The 27,959-nt window shown below is 32.2% G+C and overlaps 1 protein-coding gene across 1 annotated transcript; it reads right to left on the minus strand.

Moving 5' to 3' along the window:
* Positions 1-4: 4 nt before the first annotated feature.
* On the minus strand, positions 5-27,959 carry LOC108912311 (zinc carboxypeptidase). The gene is made up of 6 exons (XM_018717520.1): positions 27,545-27,959; positions 20,670-20,839; positions 10,939-11,080; positions 7,352-7,642; positions 586-670; positions 5-328 (listed from the first exon to the last, which is right to left on the minus strand). The coding sequence occupies exons 1-6, from the start codon at positions 27,911-27,913 to the stop codon at positions 126-128; spliced, it is 1,260 nt and encodes a 419-aa protein (XP_018573036.1). The 5' UTR covers positions 27,914-27,959; the 3' UTR covers positions 5-125.

Below are 27,959 nucleotides of genomic sequence, written 5' to 3' on the forward strand. Positions count from 1 at the left end.
TATATAGTATACATAGGAAGATAGACCATATTTATTTGTTAAAAATAAAATGAAACAAAATTCAATCACATTGACATGTATTTAAGTCAATGCTAGACCCATTATATTATTATCGGTCATTAACTTTAAACTACATTATTTGTCTCATATGCTTCGTATTCCTTAAATATAGTTATGAAAGAATCCAAAGTTTCCTCAGATGTTGGTATGATTTGTTCTGGTGGAAGTAGAAAGCCATGCACGCCTAAATCCCGAAGTTCGTAAGTGTAAACTATTGGCGTTCCATATTTGCCTTTAACCCAATCAGGACTGCTTCCAGCAGCTGGATCTAAAAAAATATTTATACTTAAAACCCTGCTCAACAAAATTCTAGAATATTGTGAATTAGGTAGTCTACACATCTAAAGATAACAACGCATTGTTTTGACGTCACTTGCTTGAATAATAAAATAATTGTTATAAAAATCAAGAAATATGTTTCCTGCAGATATATTACATGCAAAAAAATACGTCAGGTGATCTCTTGATTGCTGTCCATGCATTGCCACCTTTACAGACACATTTATGTGGGACGAATTAACTTACATATAGTTTCGTAAACAGTTCCAACCCTGTATTGAGTACCAAACCGTTGAGCTAGGGCTTCTGCGGATTTTAGGCCAATCTGGTACTAAAACATTAAAATATATGCGTATATTTTTACGTATTCGAATTAGTTATTTATGTACCAAAAGAGATACAAGTCGCCTAAGGGCAAAATTGTCCTAGTATCTCCCGTGGTGCATACAACGTTTTATTTTTTACTTAGACGTCTCATTTTATATTTATTTTCAATTTAATAATTAAATGTTAATGAGAATGAAAACAGTTTTTCAGTATGTTTTATCCAAGATGTATATGACATCCACAAAATTGTTGATTTTGATAGTTTCATGTTTGATTCTGAGGAGAGAAATTCACAGATAAGAGATTTATAGAATTGAAAAGGCAGAATGGATAATATTCCAGCAATAGTTGCTACTAGAGCCAATAAAGTCAATGAAGAATTACTACCTAAGAAATCTAAATTACTTTAAAGAATATAAATAATTTAAGACTTGGACAAGCAGAAATTCAGTGACAACTGTTAGTGAAACTATATTAATGGTATATTTCCAAGAACTGGTGTGTATTACCTATTTATATATCTTTTAGTCAGAATCATTCAGCCCTAACACATTGTAGAAAAAGTACTCAATGTTGAAAACCACATTATAGTGTGCAGAAAAATGAATATAGAAGAATATCGTCGATAAGAGGCTAATTTGAAGCAAATATCGAAAGGATAAGAAATTGACAAGAGAGGATATTTTGAAATTTATTAGAGAAGCATCAAGTCATACATATCTTTTGGAAACGGTAATATAGGAAATAGTTGGCTATATTATTGCAAATGCTTAATAGGTTTTTGTTATTGTAGATTGTTCTAGTAATGGGTGTTTTTGGAGGATTAAGAAGAGATGAGTTGGTGAAGCTCTCGTTAGATGATATAGATGACAAAGGAATCGTTGTTGTAGTAAAAATTAACGATACTAAAACTGGAGTACCAAAATATTTTACTATTGTCGAAGAAAATGAAATGCGCGCTCTCCAATTGTATCAACAGTGTATATCTTCGAGACCAAAAGAAATTAAAGAACGGCAGTTTTTTCTGACATATCGGAATAGTCGATGTAGTGCGCAACCAGTCTTAGGCAAAAATACCTTCGATAGCATACCGTCCAGGATTGCAAAATTTCTCGGCTATGCAGATGCTAAGATGTACAAGGTAATTTTTTTTATCTTTTTCCGTTTTTTATTTTTCAATTCCGCAAAAATAATTTAATTTTGACGAAACTTGGTGAAAGTATACCTTTCTCTGTCTTAAACAACCACAATTTTTTTTAAATAAAAAATTAAGGAGTTTCCGAGATATTCATTTTTCCGGTTCGTAACACTTTTTTTCACACAAAAATTTTGCTTAGAAAAATTATCGTTCGGAATTCTGCCAGTGTTCATTTTTTTCGTTTTGACATATGCTTTTTGGTAAAATAAAAAAAAAATTATAAAAAAATCTGTAATCACAGTTCAAAAATTTAAAAAAAAACCAAAAAATTACTCTTGCAACGATGAATTTCTCAGTAATTGCTGATAATTTGTTTAAATTTAAAAAAAAATGAATTGTACGGAAAAAAATACAAAAGAAACTGTGTTTCATTATTTGACCCGAAACTTTATTTTTGTATAATATTGCTAAGTCGAATAATTTTGTTTACCGAGAAGGATCACACTGCTAATTTGTAATACAATCAAGTAAAATAGTTACATTAAAAAGCCTTTCGAAAATTTTGAGGTTATGTAAATAGTGTCATCTACAGTAGTTGTAGATTTTTGCATGATCTATAACTTTTGTATTGGATATTTTTTTTGACGTCAACTTTCACCGGAAATCGCAATAATACTATTCTTCACATTTTTTCAACCCCGCAAATCAACCCTCCACCACCCCCGCTCACGCATTCATTTCTTTTACGTTTATTATAAGCCCCTTTACCCAAATAAACTTTCCACACAGTTGAATAAATCGAAAATAATTCAGAGTGTTCGTTGTTTGACACTTTCGTACTATTTGAATGTCCTTGATCATTTTCTGTGGGGCCTCCTTAAAAATAGTTTTTATTGATTGAACCTTACAAAAACTAAAAACAAACATAGACAAATGTAATGGGGACCTACATGATGAGAACTACGAGGACTATATCATATTTAATTAAAAAATTCTATGCCAATGATTTTTCCTGATCATTGATGATTGATGAGTTTTTAAAAATATATTCATAAATACTTTTTTAAACGAATAATTTTATACATATTTAAAATTCAGTCAACTGTATCATACGCGTCTTCCTTAGAAATAATTTTAGCAATTAAATGAACTTATTTAATTTCCAAAATACCCAAAGTGTTGTCTAAAGTGATCCAAAGGACAACATCCTGAAGTTATGGCATTCTGTATGGTGTTGCAAATCAAAATAACATTCCACAACTTTTTCTATTCAAGGTGTCCCGCATAAGAACCGACACAGGGCAGGTGCATGTAAATGTGTCCAAAATATTGTAATTTAACCAAACTTACCTATATACAAATTTGCACCCCTGAGGAGTTATTAGCCCCCAAAGTGGGGCCCAAAATTTCGAAAAAAATTAATATCTCTGCAACACTTTACCGCAGAAGAACCAAATTTGGTATATGATTTAGGTTTATGACTGGTCTTTTTTGACTATGATTTAAAGTTAATTGAAGCACTACAAGGTGTTCATTGGGTATGACTCACCCCTAAAATTGTACCGAACTTTTTTTTCATTGACCAAATTGTAAAATAGTAAAATTAGTTCACAGCAGAATTTAATTTAAAATTTTTTTTTACTCTTGTTAAATTTTAAAAAACTTTATGGTTTTCAAGAAAAACCGTATTAACTGACACAAGATTTTAACAGTGTTTATTAGAAAATAATCGAAAAGTCAGTAGTAGGCTTTATCTTTCAAATTTGACAACTTGCCAAATAAATTTTACTTCACTTCTCTCCTCATTCTAGAAAAAGAAAACAAGTACCTAGGAAGTTTTTAAATAAGCGAATATTGTATTAAGTAAAAAATAGAAATAAATAATAAAAATAATAATTGAAAGCATCGGGATAGATACAATTATTTTAAAGAATGTTAAGTACAATACAATGCAGTTTGAAAAAATATGTAATAATAATTAAAACTAAAGGAATTGTTCAAAATGGACACCATTTTCCCTGATACATAAATTTATTCTTCGCCGAATATTGAAGTTTACTCTGTCAAACAAATTATGATCGTTTCTTATAACGTTACATTTATTTGTAATATGATTCCACAAATTTTCTCGGGATTCAACTGGCGAATAATAAACAAAATCCTTCAATGTTCCCCAAAGGAAATAATCACATTTGTTGAGGTCTGGTGATCGTGGTGGCCAATTTTGAGGACAATTATTTCCTCGTCCTATCCATTTATTTGGAAACTTAAGGTTCAAAAAAATCTCTAACAGTAGCACCAAAATAAGGCGGTGCTGCATCATGCATAAACCACAGCTCCAGTCTAAGTTGCAACGGCAAATCTTCCATTAGATCAGGGAGGGTATTTTGTAGAAATTCCAATTAATTTTTATCATTTAGTCGAAATAACTGGTCCAATCAAATAACGATCAATAATACCAGCCTGAATATTTACCTTAAACTTTAAAATATCGAGGAGTTATTGCATAAGTCATAGTCACATCGGCATATTCATGAAAGTTATGAACATTTTTAATTCCTCGGCTAGTAAAACAATCCTCATCAGTAAAAAGAATTTTCTTGTGAAAATTAATATGCTGATGCAAAACAAACTCACAAAACGTCACTCGTCGATCCAAATCTTGAGGCAACAACTCTGGCACTTTTTGGACACGATATGGAAGCAGTAAATTACGTTTAAGAATTCGGTTTACAGAAGTTCTTGATAACCCAGTCTGTCGAGATAAACGTCTAGTACATACTTGAGTTAATCTTCAATTGTTTGCAAAATAATTCCTTGTACCCCTATTAAATTAGGACGTTCTCGGATGTTGCCGAAAAACTTTCCTGTCTCTCGAGCTCTTCTTTCAACATTAGAAAATGTTTCTCTATGAGGAACCACACGATTAGGAAATCTCCTATGATATTCTTCCACACTTCTAGTTTCCTTCGCAGAAACCCAGCACAAGTAGCATATCAACTTGTTCCCTAAGTGTAAATTTTTCAGTCATTTTCAACAACAATCAGAGGCAATTGTTGAAATAAAATAATTTTATTAATAACTGACAAATTGGAAAGATAAATTCATTGCCTACTACTGACTTGTACTGATTATTTTCTAATGAACACTGTTAAAATATTGTGTCAGTTAGTACGGTTTTTCTTGAAAACCATACGTTTTTTAAAATTTAACAAGAGTAAAAAAAATTTAAATTAAATTCTGCTGTGAATTAATATTACTATTTTACAATTCGGTCAATGAAAAAAAAGTTCTGAAATTGTAGTGCTTCAAATAACTTTAAAACATAGTCAAAGAAGACCAGTAACCTAAATCATGTACCAAATTTGGTTCTTCTACGGTAAAGTGTTGCAGTGATATTAATTTTTTTCGAAATTTAGGGCCCCACTTTGGGGGCTAATAACTCCTCAGGGTGTAACTTTGTATATACAGGGATGGCCAGAAGTACGGAATAAAATTCATATCTTTTGAATGAGTCAATTTTTTTTAAAACGCCGAAACACGTTAACTGATTTTGATATTTCGGTTATATAATAATTAATTTTTCTTCAACCCCCTAACCCCCAGCTACCCCTACTTTTTTTTCAAATGGAAACATAAGGCATAAGGGCTCGTTGAAAAGCTTATAGAAAACCGAATCCAGCCATACCAAATAAACAAGTTTTATTTTTCCAATAACAAGTTTTTTTTCATCTAGAAATTGAAACAACTAGATAATTTACAAAAATAAACTCAATGTTGCAAATGCTGAAAATGTCCTCCATTCACTATTTGGCATTCTCCAAGATGATAGTAACAGCTGTCCACAGCATTCTGAATGACTTCAGCTGGTAAATTATGCATCTCCGCCCTAATCTTATTCTTTAAATTCTCAATATTATCCGGTCTGTCCTGGTAGACTCTTTCTTTCAAATATCCCCAAAGAAAATAATCCAGGGGTGTTAAGTCGGGGGACCTTGGCGGCCATTCAGCTATACCCCGTCTACCAATCCAGCGATTTGGAAACATTTCATCTAAGTATCTTCGATCATCAATACCAAAATGTGGGGGAGCGCCATCTTGTTGGAACCAAATTCTTTCATTCCGTATATCTAGATCAATTTCATGAGGGAAAATCACAGCTAGAGCAGGTATCAGGTCAAATGTTAGGAAATCCAGGTAGCGTGCGGCAGTAAGATTTTCTTCAAAATGAATGGGCCCAGGATTCTATTGTCGATGATACCTGCCCATACATTAACTTTCTGTGGATGCTGCGTGTGCGATTCACATGTCCAGTGTGGATTTTCCTTGGACTAAAAGCGATAGCTGTGCCTGTTCACCACTCCATTTAAATAAAACGTAGCTTCATCCGAAAAAAGTACGTCTCGTTGAAAACCATTATTGTCGTCACAGCGTCTTATAATTTCCTCACAAGATTGTAATCGCCTATTATAATCGTCTTCCAGTAGCTCTTGGACAAGACATACCTTATAGGGGTGGTATTTCTCTTGTTTCAGAAACATTCGAATTGCAGTTCGAGAAGCATTGTGATTGCGTGCCAATGAAACAGTTGAAGTATGAGGATTTTCAACAAGTTCTAATGCAATGTCTAATTTATTTTCTTCATTCAAAGCACGTGCCCGTCCAGTTTTGGGCAAAGTCTGTACTGTACCGTGTTCCTCAAATTTGTGAAATATTTTACTAATTGGCAGAGATTGGCCTTGCGAGATTTGATTTTCGGGGTATTTCGCATTAAATAAATCGCGCACTTCAGCCTGACTTCTTATTTTGTCTCCACATCCAAGCAATATCAAGATTTCGATACGTTGCCTTTCCGACAATATCATTGCAATTCAGTATATAATTTGATTTTGACACTATTGTGTTACTATTGTAACGTTTCGAACTCCAATTTACAACTAAAGTGAAAAATTAACCAGAAAGCCTGGCAAGTAAGTGGTGCCAAAAAAACGCAACATAAAAAATATATCTTTTTTGCTTTAGCAGTGATAGGTACAGTTTCAAATTCTTTATTTTATTCTGTGTAAATTCATGTAGGATAACACTGAAGATAATTAAATTTTATTTCATTTGTTAAGGAGGTGTTTTATACAACCCTAAAAACCTTGCTATTGAAAAAATTAAACTTGTTTATTTGGTATGGCTGGATTCGGTTTTCTATAATATAAGTTTTTCAACGAGCCCCCTCATGCCTTATGTTTCCACTTGAATAAAAAGTAGGGGTAGCTGGGGGTTAAGGGGTAGAAGAAAAATTAATTAGTATACAACCGAAATATGGGGAAGAATCAAATCAATCAGTTAACGCGTTTCGGCATTTAAAAAAAAATTAACTCATTGAAAAGATATGAAATTTATTCCGTACTTCTGGCCATCCCTGTAGGTAAGTTTGGTTAAATTACAATATTTTGGACACCCCTACATGCACCTGCCCTGTGTCAGTTCTTATGCGGGACACCCTGTATAGCACATCAGTGTAATTAAGAAATTACAAAGATGATTACTACTTACTATTTTATCATAGTTGCCTATATGTTCATGTGTATAACCAAACGGTATCAGCAAAAGTTGCGAAAAGGAATGGAAACTGATGTACGCCAGGAGTTGATCTGCAATGCCGTCGATGTACTCGGACATAACTCTACAGCTGGGCTCTGAGAAGGGTTCCGGACCGCGGTAGATTTCTGTGCAAGGACTGTTGCTTGTACCAGCAACGCCCCAATGGTAATCCCAGTTTCTGTTAGGGTCGGCACCAATACAGAGGACACTGTGGGGGACACGTGTCTTTCTCCACATACGATCCTAGAATCATTAGGAAAATGTTAATATTTGCTACAAAGTCTTCATAAATATTTACAAGACACCTGACCGCTCAGTTTAGGCAACCCAACATCGCAGGGTTGGTACTGGTAACGAAAAATCCCGAAATCTTGGCGTCACCAATGTTAATGACTTGTTTACAATGAACAATGACAAACCGTTAATTCTACGCTAGAGATAATGCGATCACTGCTTGGTTGAATAATAGCTCTGTTCGCGGAGCCTGTCAAATTAGTACGGGATCAGTCAGAAGCAATCGTTTAGCTACCTCTTTTATGCTATGCTTGTAGGAAATAGCATAGAAAGTAGCTGGACGGCTGCTTCTGAGTGATCCCGGATTAATTTGACAGGCTCCGCGAACAGAGCTAATATCTCGTGAAAAATACACCAGTCACAGCAGATGAAACATAATGTTGCGTTTTAATGCGATCTTGATCGTGTTGCTTTGATAATCACAGCCACACAAAAAAAAAGTTCTCCGAACTTTTCATGCGACATATGTTATCCGTAGTATTTTTGCCTCCTGATCACGAATCCGGTGTTAGAATTGAGTTATCACATCACAGTAATTTTCGAACTTCAAAAAACAGTTCAAAAATAGCAAAAATTCACGAAAAAGAGCGCCCCGAAAAAACCCCTGATGCGATTTTCGGCTCGTTTACGCGAAGTTTACAGGAAAACTCCCGGAGATGACGTCCATGTCCGGGTTCCGGTGCACCAAGTGTGCGGGGGGGTGCTCTCCGACGCAAGATCCGAAAAACCTCCAGACGTCAAGTCTCGTTTCATTTAAGAGTGAAATTCAGGAGAAGCCTCGGAGATGACGTTCATCATCAATTCTAAGCTCCAGATCGGCGATGGACCAATTCGAAAGTCATATTCGGGATCAGCGACCTCGAAACCCCCCAGGACCGTGATTTGAGTCCATTCCAGGCATTATTAACCGAGTTATGAATTTTTTGACTTTAAAAAATGCATTTTGCCGGATGCATTTTGCACTGCACAAATGCGATTTGGCCGAAAAACATAATACAAAGTTGATACATTTTTTCCACATAATTTTAGAAAACGAATTCAAAAACCCATCTTGATACGACTTGATCGAAAAATTTCGGAGATTTCGGCTCTTTTTGTGCTTTATTTCCTGGACTATTAAAAAACCAACTGAAAACACTTTTACTTAAATGACATGACAAGCACTAATCATTCGATTATTTATTCGAATAAAGAAATTTATAACATTAGTCATTATTTTAATAATTGATCGAAATTTATTGTTGCTTGAATCTGATGAAAAGCATTATTTATTCTTTCTTCAAACTGCTCAGGTGTATTAATTTCTTGACTGTATACCATAAAGTACCATGCCGTTTACATAAATGCATGTGCCCAATTTCAAAGTATTCCACTTACTAGTTTTTAAAATATTTAAAACAATTTAAAATATTTTGAAAAGTTAACACTATCTTTTTAACGAAGCGTCCTAGATAAACTTTATAGGAAATATTCCCCTTAAAATTCACCAAAGAGGTTTCATTTTTGATCACCATTTCTGAATCACCCTGTATAATAACAAGTGACAGTAATTTTATTTTTGCAACTCATGGGCAGGGGTGAAAAAAGATAAAATAAAGGGGTTTTTCAATATAACTCAAAAGGGGTAGGAGCTAGAAAAAAAAGTTTCCTATAAAAATTGTAGAGCATAAAGTTCTACATAAAATTGACCAATGACTTTTCCTTGTACTATTAAAATTAACAGAGTTAGGGAGACTAGAAGTTAAGGGATGATTTCAGACATTTAAAAAATCATAAGCAGAAAAATATTTTATAAATCTTTTTTAAATCTACTCTAAAAAATGTAAACTATCTTTTCAGAGAAATATATATTTTTTAATTTTTAATAAAAAAGTTATACCTAACAATTTCATAAAGCGGACAAAATTTCGAAAGCAACTGTTCATTATTTTAAATAATCAATCGAATGGCATAGAAAAAAATGGTTTTATTGTTAAACCATAAAAAATAACGATTAAAAAATTGAAATTGTTATAACTCTTTTATTAAAAATTAAAAATATATCTATTTCTCTGAAAACAAAGTTTACATTTTTTAGAGTAGATTGAAAAAAATTATAAAATTAATTCATTTTTCTACTTGTTATGATTTTTAAATTTCTGAAATCATTCCTTACTTCAAGCCTCCCTAATTCTGTTACTTACAATAGTACAAGAAAAAGTCTATAGATCATTTTTATGTAAAAAATTTTTCTAGCTTTTGCCCCTTTTGAGTTATTTTGAAAAAACCCTTTATTTTATCTTTAAAAAATTACTGTCACTTATTGTTATTATACAAATGCCTCAAACTATCTTATACAAAAAATTCAAGCTGACGAAAATTGCGATTTAAAGACCCATTTAATTGGACTATAACGGAAGTTAAGGGGTAATTTGCTTATTTTTTAAAAGGTCGAGAACATTTATTTATTTAATGTTAGTTTGTCTTTTTCTTTTAAAAGTTAGTTAAGGTTTTCTGTTTTACCTTATCCTATAATTGGAACTTTGTCCCGTTGGATATTGTAACTTCTAAATAAATAAATAAATAAAATTTATTTATTTATTAAGCCTTCCGAATACGTGGTTAAAATGAATGACATTATGACTGAATCACCCTGTATATTTCTCTAAAATAGAATACACTATGTTTTTGCGGGTCAATTGAAGCCTCTGTGGGTTCTATATTCAACTTTAAATTTGTATGTAGCTCGAAAGCAGCGTTGCCAAATTATGATTTTTTTTTAAACTTAGTCAAAAATATTATTTTTTTTAACTATTACATCTCCGCCACTGTTTATTAATTTTCCTTATAAATCTACATACAATCTAATGTTAACCTACTTTATCCTAAATTATCTTCAGTTTTCGATTTAATTATACAGGGTGTCTAAAATATTTGTTCAAGTTTCTCTATTTTCAAATACAACACCCTGTATATTATTTTGTCGTTAAAAAGTTGAAAGTGTACTCTTTTAGAAAATATTATGTTTGCCATATCTATCTCACTGCTATTTTGAAATATTAAAGTTTTTCATTAACTTTACACAGAAGATGGAAAAAATCGTATGTTACATGCATAGCAGTGTTATTAATTATTTTTGTAATTATGTGATATTAGGTGACAAAATCCCACGTCTGCGTCTTATTCCTTCTAACCCATTGCTTTCTATCTCGATCTCGCGCACTCTCAAAATCAGACTTATCTGTACCCTTAGGAATATGACTCACCGTAGTGTGTGAAAATTGAAATCCGTCAGGATTAAACACAGGGAAGAAGTACCAGACATGTTTTCGTGCCAATTCGCTTATAGTAGTATTGGTGCTTGTCAGTAACTCGTTCAATATGTAAGTTGTAGTTGCAGATGTGATCCTAAAAGTAAATATTGCTTATTACTATTGTAAAGTTCATTTAGCTGGAAAATTTTGCGGAAGTTTTAATGTCCTGCTATTTTCCGTATTTTGGACTACTCATTTCAAATTTCTCATTTGCCACCTCGTATCTTTGCCTCCGGTGCCACCATCTAATAAATTGGGAAAAAAATACATTTTTTAAGATATCTCGTTACCGGTTGCTTTTACAGCAAAAATAGTTATGTAACAAATTAAAGACCAGAAAATTTTCTACAAAATAGATGCTAACCATTTTTTTCATAAAACCGAACCGTTTTGGATAGGAGACTAGCAAAGGTCGCATTTTAGTCCAGGCGGTATCTGTCTTACAAAGGGTGTACTTGGGTAAAACGCATATGATCGGAGATTTTTGCTTTAACGGCTTCTAAATAACATCAGAAATGATAATTTTTTTATGCAAATAAAAAAAACGTGGGCTTAATTGTTATTACAAAAAAGTATAAAAAAATAACAAAAAAAATCATTTTTTTCTTGGATTTCTCGTCGACAACTTAGCAACTATTCATTTTAGACAAAAATAGAAGAGGAAAAAAAGTTTTGTAATTAAACTTTGAATAAGATAGAGTTAGTTGCAATTCGAAAAAATAATTATTGTTGTAGCAAAATAGGAAAAATCATTTAAAAAATTGCAAAAATTGCTAGTTTATTTGTCAATTTTTTTCAGACACTTGAATATTACCTAGGATCTTCATACTTTTCCCAATTAAACTTCTTAGTGCATAGAATCATCACACCAAATTTCATCCAATTCGGTTCGATAGTTTTTACATAATAATTAATTTTTTTTATTTTTTTTAAATTAAAAAATTTTCAAAATCAAATTTCTAAAAATCTAAAGCCTTTGATATTTGAAAATTTCACCACAAAAAGAAGAGCTCAAGCTTTAAAATGCATTTTGAAAAATTCAAATCGGACAATTAGGAGAGCCGTGGTGATTGTTTAAACGCAATTTTCACGCTTATAAACAATTGCAATAATTTAATGTTCTTTTCAAATTTTAAGTAATACTAGTAAGTTTGTTTAAATATTATAAAATTGTTTAAACAATAATTATTTAAATAAACAACTGAAAATTGGTATTAATTTTTAGTTGTACGATAAATTTCTAAAAATCTTTCAAAAAAAATTAATTGTGAATAATTATAATTTTAATTTTTTCGTTTACTTTTAAAATATTTATCTAAAATTTATTTTTTATTTATATAAAAAAATATAAGAGTCTTTTGGATACTTAATTAATACCAACAACATGGTGCAACATGCAAAAATTTTGGTCGTGAAAATTAACATAGTAAATAAATAAACATAATAAATTAATCATTTTTTAAAGTAACTGTTTATCGGCATGTCAAAAGTCCAATAATTAATAATAAAATGTAGTTGAAAATATGATAATTGAATTTTTTAGTTGCGAGACATCGATTTAAAAAAAAATCATCGAAATTGGTCCATTAGACGCTGAGATAAGTGAAATTTTTCCGAGTGTCGCAATTTTGAACTCGAGAATTCAGATCGGAGTAGCTGTGTGTTTGCTCCCCCCACCACTGATACCTCATTGATTTCACGCGGTCTTGAATATCTTTGAGTGACATTTTAAATGGGACGCCCGTGATTGCAAATTTTGAAAATTTATATCTGGAAAGTACTCGGAATAACAAACCTATTGGTTCAAAAAACAGCCCTTATAGTTTTGCTGTAAATAAGGGTTAACTTTAACGGGCTATAACTCCGAAAATAATGGGCGGATCATCAGGTTTTTTTTTAAATACTCGCCTTTCCGAGTACTTTCAAACCATATTTTAAAATAAAAAAAAATTTGAAAAAACATTAAATTATTGCAATTGTTTATAAGCGTGAAAATTGCGAAAATGTTTAAACAATCACCACGGCTCACCTAATCGTCCGATTTGAATTTTTCAAAAAGCATTTTAAAGCTTGAGAGCTCTTCTTTTTGTGGTGAAATTTTCAAGTATTCAAAGGCTTTAGATTTTTAGAAATTTGATTTTGAAAATTCTTTAATTTAAAAAAAATAAAAAAATTATACAATTATTATAAAAACTATCGAACCGAATTGGATGAAATTTGGTGTGATGATTCTATACACTAAGAAGTTTAATTGGAAAAAGTATGAAGATCCTAGGTATTATTCAAGTGTCTGAAAGAAATTTACAAATAAACTAGCATTTTTTGCAATTTTTTAAATGATTTTTCCGATTTTAGCAACAACTCTATCTTGATCAAAATTTAATAACAAAACTTTTTTTCCTCTTCCATTTTTGTCTAAAACGAATAGTTGCTAAGTTGTCGACGAGAAATGCAAGAAAAACATGTTTTTTTTTGTTATTTTTTATACTTTTTTGCATTAACAATTAAGCCCACGTTTTTTTATTTGCATAGAAATATTATCATTTCTGATGTTATTTAGAAGCCGTTAAAGCAAAAATCTCTGATCATATGCGTTTTACCCAACCCGAAACAAGTACCGCCTGGACTATTTAACGTGCAATGAAAAGTAATACCTATTTCCACATCACCAGTATAGTATAAGGCGCGTTTTTTACTATGGTCTCCCCAGTAGGCCTAATCCACACATTAATTGATAAATGAAAATTACAATAACTTCGCTTTGATACCCCTGAGGGACCAGCTTTAGCGATGTTTTTGATAGTTGAAGGCAACGAAGTCTCAGAGTCGTGTGGGATCAATAATTCTTCTGGCACACTAACTTCTTCTCTACTTTCTGTATCGATTTCATTACACAGTGCTTTTAAGATCGTATCAGTGTCTTCATCGTCATCACTATGATCTGAATAATGTTGATTCAATTGTTTATTTTCCTAGCAGTAGTATTAGTGAAGTTTTTGATATTCATGCTCCTATTAAAACAGCTAGATCCACCACATTACATGCCCCTTGACTCACTGATAACTTAAAATATATGATCAAGTTAAAGAAAATAGCTTATTTAAAGTATAAACGCTCTAAATCTGAACCAGCTTGGGGTGAATATAAGGTCCTTAGAAATTTTGTCAACAGATCTGTGACGTTTGAAAAAAAAATAGCATTCTTAAATCATAAATTGACTATCCGATGACTATCTTAACTTTTTTGCATCCCCTTTGTCTCACCCTTCGCTGATAATAGTACTCTTATTTCGGATAGCTATATTAGCAAGTCTTATGGTGAATCAGATAATAAGTTTGTATTTACTGATATTACTGTGGATAAAATTGACAAAATCATTGGTAATCTTAGATGTTCTGCTTAGAACTGTGATGGTATTGATTTAAAAATGATATCTCTTGTTACTCCATATTTAAGCAATCATATTACTTTTATGATAAACAAATGCCTCGCGGCTGGAGTTTTTCCTTCTGCGTGGAAAGATGCTAACATTATACCTGTCGCGAAAATTAATAACCCCACAAATATTTCAAACTTTCGTCCCATTTGTATCCTTCCTACCTTATCAAAAATCTTGGAAAAAGTAGTTTCTGAACAAGTAAGCAACTATTGTAATAAAGCCAATATACTGCCCGATACTCAGTCGGGCTTTCGAGCTCAATACAGTACTTGTACTGCTCTGCTTAAAGTTGCAGATGATCTTATAAGTGATATCTATAAAAATAAATGTGCCTGTCTTATTCTTCTTGATTTTAGTAAAGCATTCGACACTTTGAATCATACAATCTCTGTATTAAGTTAAAATATTTCGGTTTTAGTGACATTACTTTCTTTAAAAGTTATCTATTGAACAGACGTCAGAGGGTTACTCTGAACACTGGCACATCCAGATTTAATTTTATCTCTACTGGAGTTCTCCAGGGCAGTGTTCTGCGTCCTATTCTCTTTTCTATCTATACCGCTGATTTTTGTAGTTATCTCCGTTATTGTCAGTCCCATCAGTATAAAGATGACACTCAATTATATTTTTCTTTTTGTCTTTCTGACATCTCTTCAACTGTGGCCCTAATCAGTACTGATCTAAACTCTATCTCCGAGGTATCTTTGGCTCATAATCTTATTTTAAATTAATCCAAAACTCAAATGTTAATTTTTGGAAATAAAAGGAACGACAATGAAGATAATCCAGATTTTACTATTATTTTCAATGGAATTTATTGTTCTAACTGATAACTGCAAAAATCTTGGGTTGTGGGTAGACAATTCTCTTAGATTTACCAAGCATGTCAACTATCTTACTCAGAAATCTTTTGGCAAGCTGAAAGTCATTTACATTGATAAAGATCTTCTTAATACTGAAATTAAATTGAAAATCTGTGATTCGCTTATATTACACCGCCGCACAAAAAAAAGTAGTCAGTCTGTACTTTTCATGCGACTTATGTTATCAGTTATATTTTTGCCTCTTGACCACGAATCCGGTGTCAGAATTGAGCTATCACATCACACGAATTTCCTAACCTCAAAAAACAGGTCAAAAATAGCAAAATTTCACGAAACAGTGGTAGGAAAACTAGAAAAATTCTTTTTTTCTATATTCAAATGTTCATTTATATAGTTATAACCCCGTCGAATGTGAATGAGTGGTTAGAATTGATGGTTCTTTTTCTAACCTCAAAAAAACGGGTCAATTAAGGTCAGAAATCACGAATTTTAAAAAAATAACAAATTCACGCCAAATTTGGTATACGGGGGTTTTCGAGATCGCTGATCACGGATCCGAGGTCAATTTTGCAAAATTCAAGATGGCGGATCCAAGATGGCCGACCAAATTTTCAAAAAATAACAAATTCGCATCAAATTTGGTTTAAGAGGGTTTTCGAAGTCACTGATCACGAATTCGAGATTAGATTTACAAAATTCAACCTGCGAATATATCTTTTACAGAAAAAAAAATATATATAGCCGAAAAAAAGTAGATTAATACATGATTGGGTACTCAGGTTATAAAGTAAAATATTACAAAATACGTTTCGCAATTCTGACCTCGAATACGTAATCAGCGACTCCTAAAACCCCCGGATACCAAATTTGCTGCGATTCTGTTATTATTTGAAATTTGGTCGGCCATTTTGGATCCACCATCTTGAATTTTACAAAATTGACTTCGGATTCGTAGGCAGCGACCCCGAAAACCCCCGTATACCAAATTTGCTGCGATTCTGATATTTTTTGAAAATTTGGTCGGCCATCTTGGATCCGCCATCTTGAGTTTTGCAAAATTGACCTCGGATCCATGATCAGCGACCCAGAAAACCCCCGTATACCAAATATGGCGCGAATCTGTTATTGTTTGAAAATCCGTGATATCTGACTTTAATTGATCAGTTTTTTTGAGGTTAGAAAAAAAACCATTAATGCTGACCGCGGATTCACGTTGGGCGGGGTCTTAACTATATAAATAAACATTTAAATATCGAAAAAAAAATTTGTATTTTTGCTAGCATTTTTTCATGAATTTTTGCTATTTTTTACCTGTTTTTTGAGGTTAGGAAATTCCTGTGATGTGATAGCTCAATTCTGACACCGGATTCGTGATCAGGAGGCAAAAATACTGCAGATAACATATGTCGCATGAAAAGTACAGACTACGTTTCTTTTTTTGTGTCGCAAAAATTCGAAGTGGTTTGACCACAGTGCTAGATTTTGGATCCAGTTGTCCTGTTTGACTTTTAAGTTATTATTATATCATAAACCTGAATATTTAACCTCAAAGCTCATTACGAATTTTGATGTGCATCATTTGCCCACGCGTAACCGTTGTAACTTTTGTGTTCCAAAGCATGGGACTGCTCTGTTTTACCAGTCATTTTCTTACATGCTATAAAAAAATATAATTCTTTGCTTAATGATGTCAGGTCCAGCAAGTCTATTTATAGCTTTAAAAAAAGTCTTAAAATCTGTATTAGTTACTTATTGTATCAGTTGGTTGTATTATTTTTATTATTAATGGATTAATTTTTGTCGTAATATGAGATGAGTGTATTTGGGTTTGTTATGTGTTTAAATAATTGTTTTTGTTTCTATTTTATGTTTGCTACTTTATTTGCTATAGCGTATGTTTGTAATGCTTTCTTACATCCTTTCTTACATTTACAAGAAATTAATTTAAGAAGAACTTCTGTATCAGGGCTTGGAGAGTAGTCAGAGGGGCGAGACCATTTTTGTCTTTCTTCCATCACCATTGATCTGCAAGTTTTCGATACCAATCCATTGCTGTACCTGATGATACGTTCGAAACGAATGTTGTCTTGCTGCTGCATCTGTAGGAGGCGATGTCAAATTTATTCCTGTACGCTGATTTTGTGAAGCATTGGTGTCTATAAGTATTCAGGGGCATAAATTCCTTTTTATTATAGCCATAAAGTCTGAGAAGAAAGTATTTTCCAACTTTAGCTACATTTTCTTTGTCAGCACCTTTTTCTTTAAATACTTAAACTTCGTTAAGAATAGGGTTTTGTGCAACATATTAAGAAATTTGAGCTTGCCTTGATTGAAAAGAGACGACGTCGTCAACTGTTGCATCCCAGTGGTAGGCTTAACACATTAAATGCGTATTGTTTTACAAGTTACCTACTTGGTAAACTTTGTAATTCTCATACGTGGAAACAGTTAGTTTTATGAAAAAAGTTAAAGAGACCCATTTTGTAGAGAAAATTGTGTAGTTTAATTTAATATAGAATAATTTTTATTACAAAATCAACCAGAAACAAGATATACACAAAAATTGGTTTAAGGTTACATTTTTCTTTGAATAGCGGCGCCAGCGGCAAAAATACGAGGTAGCAAAATTAAAAATCGAAAAAAACAGTTCAAAATACATTCCAGATAAATTCACGTGGTTACTGGACTATATTGGAAATTGGTTAAATTACTATTATTATATCCACTTATGAAAATAACGGACAATATTTATAAAACAATGTTTCCAAAGGAGTAACAGCTCCATAAAAATGAGATACAGTCTAAAAAATATGTAGTATGTTCAATTAATGGTCTTTTACGTCATAACCTTACCCTTGATCAAAGAACAAATTTCGCTGTGGTATCAATGACGTCGATATCAATCATGAATTAACTTTTCGTAAAATTTTAGAGCATTGCAAGGTTAAGCCTATTTTATATTAAAGTTACCATTTTATTCCTCTCAAAAAGCTGATTGGTATATTCAATGGCACCAGATTTACAAAACTTATCAAACTTGAGAATCTTTCGCCTCCAGAGAAGACTTTATTAAAGAATTAAATGTGTTATGGATACTCCCAACTATTCGGTTATTATCAACCAATTTCTATACAAATTTCACGTCCAGTGACATCGAATTGTTCATTTAGGTTGCCTCAGGGTGATTCACGATTTATGTTATATTGGGTGGGTCATTTATCTTGAGACAAAATAATATCTCGGTTGGACTCGATGATTTCGAAAAAAGTTTAAGACAAAAATTGTAGGGCACTGAGGGTGCAATTGAAAGCTCGATATTACGACTTTCGGGCTAGACCGGAAGCTGATCTTTTTAAATGGAAACCAATTTTTTACCACGGATTTCGATTGAAAAACGAAAAGAAAATACTTTTAGTTCATATTATTTTTTCGATTTAACCTATATTTTGGCCATAAAATGGTCACAAAAAACAAAAAACAAAACAAGAATCATGAGACAACAGAGTACCTTGTTGGGACCATTTTTTTTAAGTTTCATGCAAAAGTTGTAGGGTAAAATGACCTTGACCTTCACTTTGAAGATCAAATTCAAAATTTTAAATGGGACCCTCTTTTTTGACCTCGGAATTTACAAGAGCTGGAAATTTTACAATAAGATATGAACTTAACCTCAAGAACAGGATCAGATATCAAGGTCATTTTAAGCACCCCAAAGGGAATAAAAAACTACTACGTCCACGTCGTTATTCCTGGGTAGTGTTAAAAGTAGTTAATAATTATACAGATTTTCGACCTTAAAATGACCTTGATATCTGATATTGTTCTTGAGGTTAAATTCATATCTTGTTGTAAAACTTCCCGCTCTTGTAATTTCCGAGGTCAAAAAAGAGGGACCCATTTAAAATTTTAAATTTGATCTGCAAACGACCTTGAAGTTAGGGTCCAGGTCATGTCAAGTTAGCCCCCTTTTCACCCTATAACTTTTGTATGAAACGTTATTTTTTTAAAGTGGTCCCAACAAGGTCCTCCGTTGTCTCAAGATTCTTGTTCTTTTTTGTTTTTTATTGCCATTTTATGGCCAAATCGGTGTTTCCATTTAAAAAAATCAACTTCCGATTTAAAAACACCACTTCCAGTCTAAACCGTAATATGGACCTTTGAATGGCCCACTCGATGCCCTACAATTTTTGTCCGAAACTTTTTTCGAAATAATCGAGTCCAACCGAAATATTATTTTATGTCAAGATAAATGCCCCACCCGGTATATTCTTGAAAATTGTACTGGCTGTAATTTTGAAAAAGTTGTCAAAGATAAAGGTAAATACTTGTATCAAAATAAGGATAACAGAAAGCCCTATATTCTACAGTGAATTTCACAAAAAAAATAGAAAATAATTTGAAAATATCGATATTCAGGAAAAAAATTGGACACTATATACAACATTTGGTAAGGAAGATATCTAACTAAGTATTCTCTTAAAGATTCATGAAAAAGAAGTACCTGAAACATGAAGTTTTAAAATATGGACGGTTGTTAACGTCTATGATATTTAAAAAAAATCATACAAGGCATTTCCACAAAGTAAGAATACTGAGACTCTGATGCTCTGTGGTTTTTGTTTTCAACAACGCTGCTTTCAAGGACAAAGTGTTGAGAGAAAAACGGGTGCTCATTTTTCTCAGTCAGTTGAGAACTGTTGTTGTAGTGGCATGTTGAAATGAGTGCCGCTATTCCAAATCCCGCCAGCTGCGAGGTGAGAAGCGTAACCCGGTTTATTCTGCAAAGGAAAAGGTGCCTTTCCAGATTTTTAACGAAATCAAAACTGTTCATGGAGATGGTGTGATGAATTGAATTGTAATAATGTGTGTCGTAAGTATAAAGCTGGCAGAACGAATGTTCGAGAGGAACAAAGAAGTGGGCTCACTCATGGGTGATCAAATGGTGAACGAGATGAACGCAGTGCATCCAGATCTCTTCTGCATGAATGTTAATGAAGCGAGTATGCTTGTTGCACGACAATGCACGCCAAGGCCACTAAGCAACGCTTGGAACATCATCAACCACCCCGCTCACAGCCCTGACCTGGCACCTTCTGATTTTCATCTTTTCTCGCCTCTGAAGCTGTTTAGAAGTGGAAAAAGGTTTTCTTCCGGCGATGAGGTCCACAGCGATGTGAAACGCCCCTTCGATTTTTTAAAAATTGAGTACGTTTATGTTGTGGATATGCCTCGCAGCTTAAAAACCGAGTATTTAAGGTTAACATACATTTTTGCAATGCCCTATATACAAACCACTATTTTTAAAATGAGCTTCCTTCAACTCTTTGGCGAATGAAATATTTTGTCTGACCAAGGATAAAACTATGATGAAAAAAGCGACTAAATGAACAACGCCCTACATAATATTCTTTGATTCTTACCATTCACGAGCATGGATAGTTGACTCCACAAATACGGATTGAGATACGTTGCTGGTAGGATACTGCACTTTTACGCCCAGAATTGTGCGCCCTTCGTAGGTGGCGTTCACTTCAATTAGTGTCACTACTTCAGGGTATGTATCTCTTAAATTCACAAGCCATTCGTTGATCTAAAATAGACAATGAAATTGAAATGCATATCTTCCTTTAACAATTGCCATAAACACCAAAACTTGTAAATTACTGTGGGTACCGAAACCGTAAATAACAGCAAATTTTCAATATAAATGGGGTTACATAACCCGTAAATTACATAAATTCAGTTTTTTCTATCTCGGTATATTGCTAAAAACTGCACTTAAAACATATGTATATTATTAGAATCATGAATCCATAAACAATTTAAATAGCCTTTATTGATAAAAAAATTGTTTGTAATCAAATAAAATAAAATTTCACAATATTAGATACCTTTTGCATATCTAGATTTTTGATATCGAATAGAGTACAAGCAAATCGGAAATTTTCAAGGGGTCATTTGACCCAGCATGAATTACTTATAAATCAATACTACTACATATAACAATAACTTTAGAAATTATGCCGTCAATTCTTGTTGGTACAGGTGAGTACACAGGTAAGCTAAACCTGTCCACCATGGGGGGTGGTTTTCGGCAAAACATATTTGTATGGCATTTCTATAGGTATATAGGTTATAAAAAAAAATGAACCTCAACCTAATGCCGTACAAAAATTGTAATACCAGAAGCCAGGAAAAGTTTTGATTTTCTGAAAATTTTGTCCCGGTTTTTGGTGATTTACTACAGTACGGCATTTTTACTGTAAGTTTCCGATTGATACGTAGATAACTTTTTTAGTGACGCCGTACGTATCTGCTGATACAGGGGTTAGAAATGCAGGGCGCAACCCTCTATTTTAGCCCCCATTGTTTCAAGTCATTGAAAAATGTATGGCATCGATTCCACATGATTATTTAACTCTCCAAATAATTCTTAGCAACTATGCCGTATGAAAATTATGGTTAATGCAAAAGTTTATAAACAATTACTTCTATTTTGGAATTGAGTTTAATTTTTTTCGTGTACGGCAACCACTTTTTTGATAACATATAACCAAAAACTATCGTACTAAATCATGACCGGTTATAATTAAAGGTACAAATTAAAAATTCGAATTAAAAAACAAATAAATTTATTGTGAAAATTTACAATATTTTGAAAATTCCTTGTTATAAACTATAAATGTTATATTCAAAATATTATGGCTGTAATTGACTTTTGATAAGTAAAAAAATATAAAAACCAATGCCGTACTTTTTTAACTAGTGGATTTTACATAGCTGATAATATTTTTCATTAAATTTTTACTACATTTTTAGGTCATTAATAACTATACGGCATTTACAAAATTTACAAATAATGAAAATTGCAATGCCGTACATATTTGTTGGAACAATTCTCCGAAACTGTATAACCCCAAAATGAGTTTTATTCTAATTTCAAGACAAAAATTTATACTGTAGAAATTATGATGGCATTGTCTTTAAGTTAAAAAAAATGTGTATAGAGAATCGAGAAAATATTTTGAGAAATTTAGAAATTTAATGACGTGCAAGAAAGTATTATTTTTAAATAAATATAATAATAAACAATTAATTTTAACTCAATATTCATGAGAATTTCTATATAAATACTTACATTTAAAACAGTGATATAATATATGTTTTTAAGTAACAGTACCCTCGCATTTGCATATTTGCAACTTCTGTTACAATTTATTTATGCAAAAATTGTGATGAAGCTATTGACATACAATATATGTCTAAAATTAGTAAAAATAATTTAGAAGTGGATTTGTTACAAAAACAACTTTAATATTGTTGGATATAAACATTAATAAAACCACATACAAATTTACACGCCGAAAAGAAAAAAAAGACAGAGAAAGAAGATATTTCGATGGCCAGCTAGAATCTCGAAATGGTTATTTTAATTTTAAAATAAAAATAATTCCAAAGTTTTTAAAAATATTCGAATGCAGAGTTTTTTATCGATTATTTAATAATTTTTTGGATTTTAAAAAAATTTTACTTATGTACTTGTGAAAAAAAAATTAATATACATATAAGCTTTTCAAATTTCTAAAATTAATAATTTTTATATCGACCTATGGTTTTTAACGGCATATTACTTAAAAATTATTTTACATCTTAAATAACATTTTAGCAACAATGCCGACCATTTTTCAATGATCGGAAACCATAAGGGTCAGAATATAGGGGTTTGCATCCGGGGTTTCTCACTCCTGTATCGACAAATATGTACGGCATTACTGACAAATATTTCTATATGATATTGTAAGTTTTATTCTAGAAAGGCCGTACAGTACTAAATAATTTGTATTAAGGAGAAAATAGTAATAAAAATAAAATCAATTCTTGCAAGTAATACTTATTTGCAAAAATACATTTCAATCCATTTAGAACCATTTTTTTTTGTATGGCATTTTGTTTTTGTTGATTACTTATTGTTGTCAGTATTAACAAAATATATTAATGCCGTACAAAAATTTTTAACCGTGAAATCCTACTTTTCAGAGGGAAATTAATTTTCCTATAGTAAGCACATGTTTCATGAAAAATGTACGGCATGTCCAAAAATGTCATTATTTTATAAATCAGAATTAAAATCAGTGAATTTAATGTTGGTTCAAATCACTCCCCATGCGCTACTTATAAATAGAGAGTTGCACCCTGTATTCCTAACCCCTGTATCAGCAAGTACGTATGGCGTCGCTTAAAAATTTGTCTATGTATCGATCCGAAACTTGCAGTATAAATGCCGTACTGTAATAAATTATCAAAACCCTGGCTTCCGGTATTGCTATCTTTGTACGGTAAAGAAAAGAAAACCTAGAGAAATATAAGCAGTTAAGAAGCGAGAAAGTGTAAAAAGATTCAAGTTGGAGAAATCAAGAATTTAAAAATACCAATTGGAAAAATAAGCTATCCAAGAAATACGAGACAAGCGGAGCACCAACAAACAAGGTCCAGGAAGACAGAAAGAACGCGGAATAGCAGTAGCAGGTTCCAGAGGCCAGTAGGAAAAGCAGGAAAACGGAAGATCAGTAGCAGGATCCAGGAGAGCAGTAAGAAAACCGCATATCAGTAGCAGAGGAAAAGATCAATAAAACAAAGTAAAGGAGAGAAATCAGTCGACACATCATTATCGATTATACGTATAAAAAAAGGTACCTGTTATAATAAAAACAAAAGTCGTATACGAAATTTGATACAGATTTTCAAAAGTAAAAAGTTAATATAAAAAAGTTTAGCAAGTCACTAATTCTATATTAAACAAATTTATTTAATCATATCATACATACTCAAAATTGGCCAATCTTTGTAGAATTAAATATTAATATTAGAGAAAAGTAACCAGTGTTAAACAAGAAGTTATAAGATAAAACGTCAGTGTCTTAATATATGCAACCAGTCCTACATGAAATTTAATTTAACGATCGTATCAATATAACCTCTTGTTTAAGGTTTTGTAAATAGTGTGAAATACTTCAAAATATTGACTATAGTGTTTAAGAGTTTATATTGACAAATTTTGACATATAGATAACAAAACAATAATAAATTCATTTATTAATAACCCTTTTGTCTTTATAGCTGTGATTGTGTGTGGTTTCTTGCTAAAGCATATAGTGAATAGAACCGACTACTGAGAGAGAATCTAGAGCTAGGTAGGGCGAAGATATACAACCACCAATACACCAACTACAACACACAATACACCAATACAACCAAATTGATATCACAACAATCAAATTTTATATTGGCGCTAACATATACTATCGTACACACACATAATCATAAGAATATATATATATAAACAATAAGGGCCGGTGTACGTAAATAAACAAAGTTTCATATAAGTGCACTATGCACTGTGTATGAACAAAATCAAGTAAATCAAAATCAGTAAGTAGTATCTTACTAGTAAAATCTAATAATCAAGTAATATTAAATATATATACCTAATAATTCAAAAAGATGTGAATTTTACAATAATAAAGTTAGGACGATAACATTTATAGGGGACATAACTAAAACTCTAAGTTTCCCTGCCATAATTTCAAAATAACTTAATTTCATACAAGGTAGTAGAAATTCAATGCCGAATTTAGTCAACATTAAACCATCTTAACTTATTTTTTTAAATGGAACACCCTGTATATTTTTGCGCAACCTGATGAACAATTTTGTTCTCTTTGGAATGGTATAATGGTTCCCTATACCTATCTCTTCTGGTTTTTAAAGTATTTATTGTTTTTCGTGCAGTCAACGGATATTGCATAATTTCAACTCAAATAAACATTCACTGTGTGTGTTAAATTGACAACAATAAACTGGTGACAGATTAGGTGCTTGTTTTGAAGTTCCACTAAAAATTCCACAACCATCCCCGAAAGAAATTATGCGATATCCGTTGACTGCACGAAAAACAGTAAATACCTTAAAAACCAGAAGAAATAGGTATAGGGAACCATTATAGCATTCGAAAGAGAACAAAATTGTTCATCAAGTTGCGCAAAAATATGGGGGTTCGCTTTAAAAAAAAATAAGTTGAGATGGTTTAAAGTTGACCAAATTCGGCATTTTTATACCACCTTGTACGAAACCAAGTCATTTTGAAGTTATGGCAGGGAAGCTTAGAGTTTTATATATAAATGTTATCGCTCTAACTTTATTATTGTAAAATACACATCTTTTTGAATTAGGCAGTGCTTTTTTAATTTTTTTTTGAAAAAATTAAATATATATAAAGTGGTTAACTTTAAGAATAGGAAACCTTTATGAAAGTCCACCTAAAAAACACGTAGAATCCAAAATTGCAATAATATATAGGGTGCTCCATTTAAAATAAGCAAGTCGATGGCAACTTTCGGTATAACCGGAAGTGGTACGTGGACGCCATTACTTTAGTTGAGAAGGGCATGTCTGAAAACACTATTGCCCAAATTTTCAAAATCAAAATCGAAGTAGTCTCTGAAATACGTCTAATGTCTCTTTACTGTGGGAAACCCTGTATATTAGCATATACAGGGTGTCCCCAAATTTCACCGACAACGTTTGCCTGCACATTCAGGACGATAAATAAAAACGATCTACGAAAAAATGTTAAATAAATTTTTTTTGGTTTTTGACTCAAAGTTGTCAAAAATAAAACTAATTTAATTAATAACTTCATAGCCCTTTTGCCGATCGCATTAAAATTTGGCACATTTATTTGTACTATTATTAAAGTTTTAGTCAAAACGATATACTGAGTGATAGTCTTCTCCGGTTACTTCTCCCTTTTAGAGGTCAAAACAGTGATCGTATTTTTTTTTAAACGGACAGCAACATTGAAAATGTCGTTTGATTAAAAAAAAAACATTGTCTTTTAAGAAAATCGCCTACAGAAAGCCATTCTAGAGAAAAATGATGTTATTTGCAGGTCTGTATGTTTCAGTAGGCGATGAAAACAAGATGTTGATTGCTGTCCCTATCAGGTAATGTCATTGTTGTCGTGTTTCTTTAGGATTCACATCACAGCACACAAGCAAATTATGAAAATTTACAACTCCGTTCCTTGTAAAACTAGATTTATCGGTAGAAAACTTTTTTTGAAGCAAATTATTATCTATTATGTCCAAAGAAGTTGCTTTTTTAAATTTTTGTGAACATTAGTTTTACATAGATTTAATTGTCTTGACACACTGCGGATACTTCATAATTTGCATGTGTGGAGTGATGAAAATCCTAAAAAAACACGACAATAATGACACTACCTGATAGCCACAGCCATCAACATCTTGTTTTCATCGCCTACCGAACTCAAAATTTTAAATCCGTGACACTGAAGAACGGCTTTCTGCAGGCGATTTTCTCAAGGGGCTACATTTTTTTAAAATGAAACGGCCATTTCAACGTTGCTGTCAGTTTTATAAAAATACGACCACTGTAAAAGTTTTCACCGCTAAAAGAAAAATTTGACCGGAGAAAACTATCACCCAGTATATCGATTTGACTGAAGCTTTAAGAAACAATACACCATAATAGTCCAAATAAATGTGACAAATTTTAACGCGATCGGTAAAAGGGTTATAAAGTTATTAATTAAATTAGTTTTATTTTTAACAACTTCGAAGGCCTGTAACTCAAAAACCAAGAAGTTTTTATTTAACTGTTTTTTCGTAGATCGTATTTATTTATCGTCGTGAATATGCTGTCAAACGCTGTCGGTGAAATTTGCGGATACTCTGTATAATAATAACATAAAAATTATATTAAAAAACGAGTATTTGAGAAATCTAAAATTTGCGACCAAGCTTGAGTAAACGGTCGTAATATTCGATTAGGTTCGGCTAAAACTTTGGAAAAGGAAAATAATACAGTTAAAAAATTGTTAAAAAAGACCTCGATTATTTTGTTGATGGCGAAGGATGTGTGCCAAATTATTCTATGAACTTGAATCCTTACTAACTACAGATTCTAAAAGATGAAGTAAATAATAATATAATAAACTTCATATGATAATTCTAGTTATGGGAACAGACAAAAGCAAAAATATTTAAACTGTCAAAGCAACTAAAACGAAAAGTCAAAAAAAGTTCAGAAGTTCAGTTCGTACTATATTTTGTATTTGTCTGCTTTTTGCAAGTGTTTATTTCACTAGTTTTTAAATTTTTTCATAGGTGTCAAAATACCCAAAAAATAAAGAGGAAAAAAATTATTTGTATTTTAATATTTCTTAATTTTGAAAATGACCGTAGATAAGTTTCAAGGAATGTAAAGTTTATACCTCACTGAGAGTGTGATAACGCTCCCAGCCAAATCCAGTGTCATAAGTCGCCGGACGCTCCTCAGCATCGATATAGTCCTGGACGTTCTCCATCATCACCTCTGCATCGATTCCCACCCTCTCCGCTAAATGGTGCACCTCAGATATCTTGTAAGGGGGCACCATAATCTGAACAGGTATTCCTACGGGTCCTACGGAGCTCCAGAAATTATATTCCGAGAAATCACCTTGTTCCAACTCGACCAGTGCTTGTACCGCCTCAGCAGTCCTCGGAGTGAATTTGTACAATTTGTAACCATCATATCTCACTTTCTCGGAAAGACAGCTGTGAACAACCAGACACAACAGGAATGCTACTATAAACTTCATTTTGCTTTGCTATGGATTAGATCCCATTTAGCAGGAAATGGATCTG

Source organism: Anoplophora glabripennis, unplaced genomic scaffold (genome assembly GCF_000390285.2).
Source record: "Anoplophora glabripennis isolate ALB-LARVAE unplaced genomic scaffold, Agla_2.0 scaffold569, whole genome shotgun sequence".
NCBI lineage: Eukaryota > Metazoa > Arthropoda > Insecta > Coleoptera > Cerambycidae > Anoplophora > Anoplophora glabripennis.

Bases quoted from the DNA above. Each gene is read 5' to 3' on its own strand.
- LOC108912311 (XM_018717520.1), bottom strand. From the start codon at position 27,913: ATGAAGTTTATAGTAGCATTCCTGTTGTGTCTGGTTGTTCACAGCTGT. The intron at 20,840-27,544 runs GTATAAACTTTA...TGTCTATTTTAG, and splicing joins GTTATCACACTCTCAGTGAG to ATCAACGAATGGCTTGTGAA. The intron at 329-585 runs GTAAGTTAATTC...ATATTTTTTTAG, and splicing joins AACTGTTTACGAAACTATAT to ATCCAGCTGCTGGAAGCAGT.